The sequence below is a fragment of the Denticeps clupeoides genome, chromosome 4, assembly GCF_900700375.1.
Source record: "Denticeps clupeoides chromosome 4, fDenClu1.1, whole genome shotgun sequence".
NCBI classification, from domain to species: domain Eukaryota; kingdom Metazoa; phylum Chordata; class Actinopteri; order Clupeiformes; family Denticipitidae; genus Denticeps; species Denticeps clupeoides.
The window spans coordinates 3,856,284-3,864,243 of record NC_041710.1 but is presented as its reverse complement, the minus strand read 5'-3'; the positions used below and the strand labels follow the sequence as shown (position 1 = coordinate 3,864,243).

The 7,960-nt window shown below is 44.2% G+C and overlaps 3 protein-coding genes across 4 annotated transcripts in view; all 3 read left to right on the top strand.

The window, feature by feature from the left end:
• The first annotated feature begins 129 nt into the window (after positions 1-129).
• Positions 130-3,825, top strand: ifi30a (IFI30 lysosomal thiol reductase a). The gene is made up of 7 exons (XM_028975480.1): positions 130-290; positions 648-836; positions 930-1,004; positions 1,585-1,677; positions 1,764-1,916; positions 2,501-2,569; positions 3,557-3,825. The coding sequence occupies exons 1-7, from the start codon at positions 168-170 to the stop codon at positions 3,620-3,622; spliced, it is 768 nt and encodes a 255-aa protein (XP_028831313.1). The 5' UTR covers positions 130-167; the 3' UTR covers positions 3,623-3,825.
• A 735-nt stretch (positions 3,826-4,560) lies between these two features.
• Positions 4,561-7,071, top strand: mpv17l2 (MPV17 mitochondrial inner membrane protein like 2). The gene is made up of 5 exons (XM_028978023.1): positions 4,561-4,848; positions 5,278-5,439; positions 5,838-5,914; positions 6,335-6,461; positions 6,895-7,071. The coding sequence occupies exons 1-5, from the start codon at positions 4,659-4,661 to the stop codon at positions 6,972-6,974; spliced, it is 636 nt and encodes a 211-aa protein (XP_028833856.1). The 5' UTR covers positions 4,561-4,658; the 3' UTR covers positions 6,975-7,071.
• A 481-nt stretch (positions 7,072-7,552) lies between these two features.
• pde4ca (phosphodiesterase 4C, cAMP-specific a) overlaps positions 7,553-7,960 on the top strand; it is a 35,622-nt gene continuing 35,214 nt past the window's right edge. For both annotated transcript variants that reach the window (XM_028978546.1, XM_028978545.1), the window contains exon 1: positions 7,553-7,689. The gene's annotated coding sequence lies outside the window, so the exon portion shown is untranslated. The remainder of the gene's footprint in view (positions 7,690-7,960) is intronic.

Here is a 7,960-nt window from a genome sequence, read left to right as displayed (position 1 = left end):
TGACAGTTTTATTAGCGCGCGACACTCTGCCGGATTTTAATGACGCGGCGCGCGTCACGTGACTGCGCGTCCAATCAGCGCGCAGGACGGGTGACCGGGGGCGGGGCTCCGGCCGCGACCGTATAAACCCGGCGCGCACTCTCCCCGACGAGCACGGAGCGGTCGCCATGAAGGGACTCGCCGCGGCGCTGTGCCTCGCCGTCTGCCTGGCCTCGGGCCGCTGCCTGCCCGCCTGCAAGATCCCTCCGTCCCTCTGGTGCTCGTCCCCGGAAATCGCGGGCCGCTGCGGGGTGAGTTCGAGCTCAACCTGTCTGCGCTTCGTACAAAGTTCGCACTTTCGTAAACTTTTACGCCACCGCATCCTTTTTTTCTGGGCTGTATGAATGATTATGAATAATTATTTACGGTTTAATTTACATTAACAATTAATATAATTTACATTCCAGAATCGTCAAACGTGAGCTGCACATCACGTCTTGTGAAACTAGTTAACTGGCGCCAGGAAGCTGGTCCAGGGTTTTGCTGTGATTTTACTTCCTGGTCCGTGGTGAACCTGAAAGGTGCCGGACACGCCCTGGCCTGTGCCGGTGTCCCATTCTGTGTGGCCCTGCTTGTGTGTTAATGTTGAATCTGTTGCCCCACTGCAGGCCCTGAAGCTGTGCGCCCAGCTCAATGCCACCAGGTCCAGTGAAACCGACTCCCCGGTGGAGGTGAGCCTGTACTACGAGTCCTTGTGTCCCGGGTGCCGCCAGTTCCTCGCGCTGCAGCTCTTTCCCACGTATCTGATGCTGAGCGACATCATGTCGGTCAAGCTGGTGCCCTATGGGAATGCACAGGTAGGAGAAGTCCCCGCCACCGAGGGCTTGACCTCTGCCCTCGTCGTGCTGACGCTTGCGTCCTTTTTTTATTTTAAATGTCGTCTCTGGCAGGAGACCTTCGATGGGAAGCAGTACCAGTTCAAGTGCCAGCATGGAGAAGAGGAATGTTTAGGCAACATGATTGAGGTGGAGGAGTTTATGAGTTCTCTGTGTTTTTCATAAATATTATCAGATATCATATCTTTAATATAGATTCATGTTTACACTTAAGTTTGGACACCTTCTCATTCAATGTGTTTTCTTTATTTTCATGACCACTTACATTGGTAGATTCTCACTGAAGGCAATAAAACACATGTGGAGTTATGTAGTTATTTACTTATGTTTTTATATTCTAGTTTCTTTAAAATAGCCGCCCTTCGCTCTGATTTACTACTTTGCACACTCTTGGCATTCTCTCAATGGGCTTCACATAACTCCACATGTTCATAGTTTTAATGCCTTCGGTGAGAATCTACCAATGTAAATGGTCATGAAAATACACATTGCATGAGATGGTGTCCAAACTTTTGAGCTGAATTCTATTTGAATACAAATTATTATTATTATTATTATTTTTTTTTTTTTTTTACTGGAGATCAGAACTGTGTTTAAATAAAGTATAATTACATTTTGTTAAATAAAATGTTTTATTCTGCCGATTTGATTTTATTCTCACAGACTACGTAAAATTATTTTAATTTTTTTTTTTTTTTTTTTTTTGCAGACATGTATACTGAACACACTAGATTTCCCAAATGCGTTTTTGGTGATCTTCTGCATGGAGGCATCTCAAGACGTGGTGAACGCTGGCCAGAGTGTACGGTTTTTATTTTATGCCTTGTTGTCTGTCTGCTCTCTGCTAAAGTGTCCGAAGCTGTCTGACCTCTGCTCTTCCTTTTTCAGTGCTTGCACCTCTATTCTCCATCTACCTCGTGGGACACTCTTATGACCTGTGTGAAGGGGGACCAGGGAAACAAACTGATGCATCAGAATGCCCAGGCGACCTCTGCCCTCAAGCCACCTCATGAATATGTGCCCTGGGTTACCATAAACGGAGTAAGCAGGCAGATTTAATTTTCAACCTCTAGCCAAAGGCAGAAATATACTTTAACTACGTACGTGTGGACGTTGGCGCGTACTCAAAAATGAACAGGGTGGTAGTGGCCTAGTAGGTTAGACACTCGCCTATGAACCAGAAGACCCAGGTTCAAATCCCACTTACTACCATTGTGTCCCTGAGCAAGATGCTTAACCCTAAATTGCTCCAGGGAGACTGTCCCTGTAACTACTGATTTTAAGTCGCTCTGGATAAGGGCGTCTGATAAATGCTGTAAATGTAAATGTAACAGAACACATGTGGATGCAATACCTTCTTAACTTCATAGGGGCAGTGTTGCTCATCTATTAAGACTCAGGTATTCATTCATTTATTTGGTTTGCGGCCTCGACCCCAGGTGGTAAGGAGTACACACTGCAGATTACGATGCACCATACGGACACTGGTATATCAGCATGAACGTTAACAACGCAACTGCGTACGGATACGCAGCTCCGTACACGTAGCTCACAGCAAGAATGTTTGTGGCTTAACGCTGGGCGTGACATACCACGGTAACCATTGGTAACGAAATCTATTGCAGGAGCACACAGAAGACCTCCAGCAAAAGGCGATGTCTTCCCTCTTCAACCTGGTCTGCAGCACGTACAAGGTTAGATAACGTGAATGATTAAGGATGTATATTAATATAATATTTATATTTTAACTGCTTACATGGAAAAAATTACTATAGATATGGCAAGATCACCAGTATATACAATACAAATAGCAATATATTTCCTGTGATTTGGGGGGCAGATTCTCTGGTCTGTAACAACGCGATTTGTCGATCATAAGTTAACCCAGTGCACACAGTGAAATGTGTCCTCTGTATTTAACCGGGGAACAGTGTGTGGGGACGGCACCTTGATTCTTCATTATTACAGCCCTACATACAGTCACCCATCTTTGCATGGTTTAATAAGCTTGGGACCACGGCCAAATATGGTGGCTGAACGTGACATCTAGTGTTTAGTTTTTTTTTTTTTTTTTCATGCTAGTAAATAAACCTTCTGGCAGCATTCACACCCACCTTCAAGCTTTGCAAATCCCCCCAAATATTTTCTTTCTATAAATAAAATTTCAGAAGCAAAACACTAGCCTACTTCTTTTTATACATAACATTGCATGTATAACATTGCTATCTTCATTTTATTGTCAAAAAGATTTTGCTGCTCCCAATGCTTTCTCTTAGAAACCAGGTCCAAGTAGCTCTTAGTGTAAAGTTGTCAAAAACATAACCAAAAAAAAAAAGCAAAATATTTGTTTTACAAAGTAATTTTTATTACAGAATTCAATTAATTTTTTCTGAAACTATGGTGTGTGTGTAAAGAAAGAGACTCTGCACAGCAATACAGTATTGTCCATCTGTAGACTTTTGCTTTGTAGAGATCAGTCGTCATTTTACAGGGTTTGGAGAGGCTCCCACTGAGTTCTTCTTGAACATCTCTACATATCAACATGAACACGTTCACTTTTTGATGATTATTATTTGTGGGAAATATTTCAGAGTTACTGTTGGGAACCTTTTGCACAGTGCTGAATGTCAGATTTTTTTTTTTTTTTTATGTATTTGAATTTATACCGTTCTCTTTTATAGGGACAGAAACCAGATGCATGTGCTCAATCAACAAAGCCCAGAAGCAAAGATTTTTGCTACAAGTAATTTTTGGTGTATTCCAATGTCTTCAAAGGTCTTGCTGAAACTCAAATGTTACTCAAATGTTTTTTAAAACCTACACCAGACACACATTTCTGTGCTACTCGTAAAAGTACTGTTTGATTGTAACATCTGGAACAACACTATTGTATTAAAGTGTAATGACTATGTGATCCACATTAAAAGTTTTTATTTTTGATCATAGCTCATTCAGTATCAACTGAAGTGGTTTTGTACAGGAAGCTGCTAATGCAGTCAAAATGTATTTTATGATATATGTAAACACAACACAAGACCAGGCTAATTTTAAGAGAACTGAAAAACACTTAATTTTTCAGATATACACGTGTGTGTGTGTGTGTGTATGACTCATTCAGGCTGTTAACTGTTTAAAATGAGAAGTGAAACTGTGAGTTTAAGATGTTCAGTGGTCTTCCCTATTAGTAAAGCCTTTGTCCTGTCTGGTTGGGGAGAAACTCTGCTTATTAGGCGTCTTCTTGAAATACTTATCTATTTTTAAGAAACCTTTGACTCTGCAAGTCATCAGGCCTGAACACTGTGACTTCATTATTATATTTAGGACAATATAGAAAACACTTTGCATTTAATGCAAACTTAAGCTTTGTTTCACCTTTTAGTATGCATAAGCATAATCATGCCTGCTTTTCCCTCATAATTCTGAATTTCTCGTTAGGAGGTTTAAAAAAAAAAAAAAAAAAGTGCTTTTTATTCTTTTCTTCACATTTTTTAACAAAAATATAGGAGCAAAGAATCCGATACACCCAGCTGGTGATTAAAAAATCATCAGGAATGAAAACGAGATGTTCGTCCCGGTCAGGCTGCGCCTCGGCGACGCAGACGTGACGCGCCGCGAACTCCCGACTGCGTTTCCGCGGCGCGGCGGTGACGCCCTCGACCCGCGTACCTTCGTCCCGCCCGGAGCATCTCCTGGAGCCTGGAAGTCGCTCCGGTTCCACTCGCCCGTGTACGTGACACGCGGGCCTCGGCGACCCATGCTCGCTCGGCGGCCGCCTCCCTCGTCATGATCTCCCGGGCGGGCAGAGAGCTCCTGGTGCGCCTCGCCGGCTGCTGGAGGCCGCTGTTCAGGGGCCGGTTCCTGATCGTCACCAACACCGTGAGCTGCGGCGGGATGCTGGCCGCCGGCGACTTCATTCAGCAGAGCCGGGAGAGGCGCCAGATGCCCGAGAGACGGCGCGACTGGAGCCGCACAGGTAGCGTAAGAAGAACGATGTTTTTTTTAGCACTTTAATATCGTCCGATATCTTAATTGGGCCAATTAAGGGCCCGTCTTCTGATTGGTCCGGTCTGTAAACTGTAAAAAAAAAAAAAAAAAAAAGTGAAGTGATTGTCACATGTGATACACAGCAGCACAGCACACAGTGCACACAGTGAAATTTGTCCTCTGCATTTAACCCATCACCCTGAGTGAGCAGTGGGCAGCCATGACAAGCGCCCGGGGAGCAGTGTGTGGGGACGGTGCTTTGCTCAGTGGCACCTTGGCGGATCGGGATTCGAACCGGCAACCTTCTGATTACGGGGCCGCTTCCTTAACCGCTAGGCCACCACTGCCCCTGTAAATTGTTACAACATTTGATAGCTGCTTGTGGTGTGTAATTGCTGTGGAACGGCGCCCCCTGCAGGCTGCATGTTTGCAGTGGGCTGCTCCATGGGCCCGGTGATGCACTACTGGTACCGCTGGCTGGACGCGCTGTACGTGGGGAAGGCCTTGCCGTCGGTCACCAAGAAGGTTCTGATTGATCAGCTGGTTGCGTCACCGTCTATGGGCGCCTGGTACTTTGTAGGTAAGCAGGTTTGATGGAACAATGTCGAAACCGTATTGATCTTGCTTTTTGCGAAACTGGTGGACGTTGCTTTCGACCCATGTCCAATAAATGTTCTTTATGATAATCTTCATGCTCAGTACTTTGCAAAAGTTTTTCTAAGCTTCTCAACAAATATTGCAGAATAAAGCGTTTATCACCGAATCTCCTTCTTTTCCTGGAACAATGACGTGACGATGTGTAGAGAAAGAGACTCTGCATATCGGCATCTGCACTGTCACTTTTTTATTTTATTCAGGATTATTTGTGGGTTGTTGGGAAGATAAAAAAAAATGACGAAAACTTTTGCAGAGTACTACTGCACGCGGCAAAGAATTTACTATGTTGAGCTGTTCCATGCTTCTGCTTCTAAATTGTAGGCATGGGGATGATGGAGGGACACACCCTGTCGGAAGGATGGGAAGAGTTCAGGGGGAAGTTTTGGGAGTTCTACAAGGTAAGCGGGTTTACTGAACTAAGTATTCTGATACACACACTATGTATTTCTAACAACATATATAGGTCACCTCACCCCTCAATGGATGAGAACAGCAAATTATCATGTTCAATTTGAGCAATTAATTGAATCATTTTTAAATGTAGGTTCATATGGTGTTTGTTGAAAGTGAAGTGATTGTCACTGTCATACACAGATGGTGACACAATGAAATGTGTCCTCTGCTTTTAACCATCACCCTTGGTGAGCAGTGTGCAGCCATGACAGGCGCCCGGGGAGCAGTGTGTGGGGACGGTGCTTTGCTCAGTGGCACTTCGGTGGATCGGGATTCCAACCGGCAACCTTCCGATGATGGGGCTGCTTCCGTAACCGCTAGGCCACCACTGCCCCTGCTTATCTTCTGTATATCCGCTCCTCTAGGCCGACTGGTGTGTTTGGCCTGCGGCCCAGATGATCAACTTCTACTTCCTGCCAGCCAAGTTTCGTGTTCTCTATGTGAACATAATTACGCTGGGCTGGGACACCTATCTGTCGTACCTCAAACACAGTGAGTTCAAGGGTCAATCGAGGTTCCTTTTTGTCATTTTCTAGTTAATCGTATATGTGACCTCTGCCATTACAAACGGTCGTCATGAGTGGCAGTTTTTTCCAGCGTGTCATGCTGAGCATGCCTTTCGGACGAGCTTTACCAGGACACCCAGTTTATCCGGTCAGTCCGTAGTCACAGGCGAAGATCCAAAGATCCGTAAAAACATTGACGTCTTGCGTCTTCATTGCAAAATACCTGCCAAGTAAACTGTGGATAAAGGCACACCGACGTTCAAAGTCCGTGGCTATGTGGAATCTGCCCCGGGGTCGCCACCGGCACGACTGCAATGTCACTCAGCTCCTGAATATTAGAGCGATGAGTGGCGATTTAAATAACGTGGAATAAATCTAGCTGTGGTGAGAGTGACGTTCATGTCTGACTTGGTTTCCAGGAGATTACGTTGATGGAAAAACGGCTCCGATCAAGGATCTACACGAGCAGCCGGAGAACAAGGGGTCTTCGTTCGAATGAGAAACTTGAGACTCTGTCATCAGGTTGCAGACTGGGTCTTTTTTTTTTTTTTGGCTTTTCCTCGTGTTATGGCTTTGTACAAATTGTATTCATAATTAATCCATGATTTGACAAATTCTATTTTTTAATATTTATGAAATGCTGCATGCGATAAACCTAATGCTTTTGTGTTATAAAGCGTAATATTTCCATTCACTGTCTTTGTACTGAAATGCATACAGTTACAGTGTCCGAACTGTAAGGGACTTCACCAGCGTTTTACCATCACCTCCCGTGTTCTGTGTTCAGTGAAATGAAATGTAATATTTTTTAAATGGCAGCTTTAATAAAAACCCGTGTTTTGGAATCTAAAGAGTGTTTGTACAACCTGCTTGGAACGGTGGCCATACACACAAACATGGACTCACAAACTCGTGTGTGAAGAAAAACCACTCGACAATGAGCGAGTGCAACGTCACGTGAAGCCTGGACTGCGGGGGAACCTGTTGGGTGAGATGGGGGAGATACCGCTGTCACTATAAAACACTAAATACATGTGCCGCGCAGTCAAGCTGCCTGTCTTCAGCAGTGGGCTTTAAGGCGCCAGAAAAAGAAATGTAGATATTGGCAGTAACAAGTGGCAGTCACGTGGATTTGCTGGAGTAATGGTGGCAATTTGAGTTATCTGAAGACCTGGAAGAACTTTTCAGAACTCTGTGGGCTCTAAAGGGTTCAGGTGAGAACTAGTAACAAACATGAAAATATGTGAATGTGCAAACCTGAATGGAACTAATGTTGCCAATTTTCAAGCAGCACAAATAAGTTCAATGCATGAACATGTAGTAGCCTTAAAATCTATTTATTCACTTATCTATTTATGTGAATCCTCAGGACTGAATCAGCCTCTCAATCAGAGCACAGGACTCATTTCCACAGATTTCCAGTGTGATGTGCATGAAGACGGTTTAATATGCACATGACGTGTGCGCACACATCTTTTTTTTGGT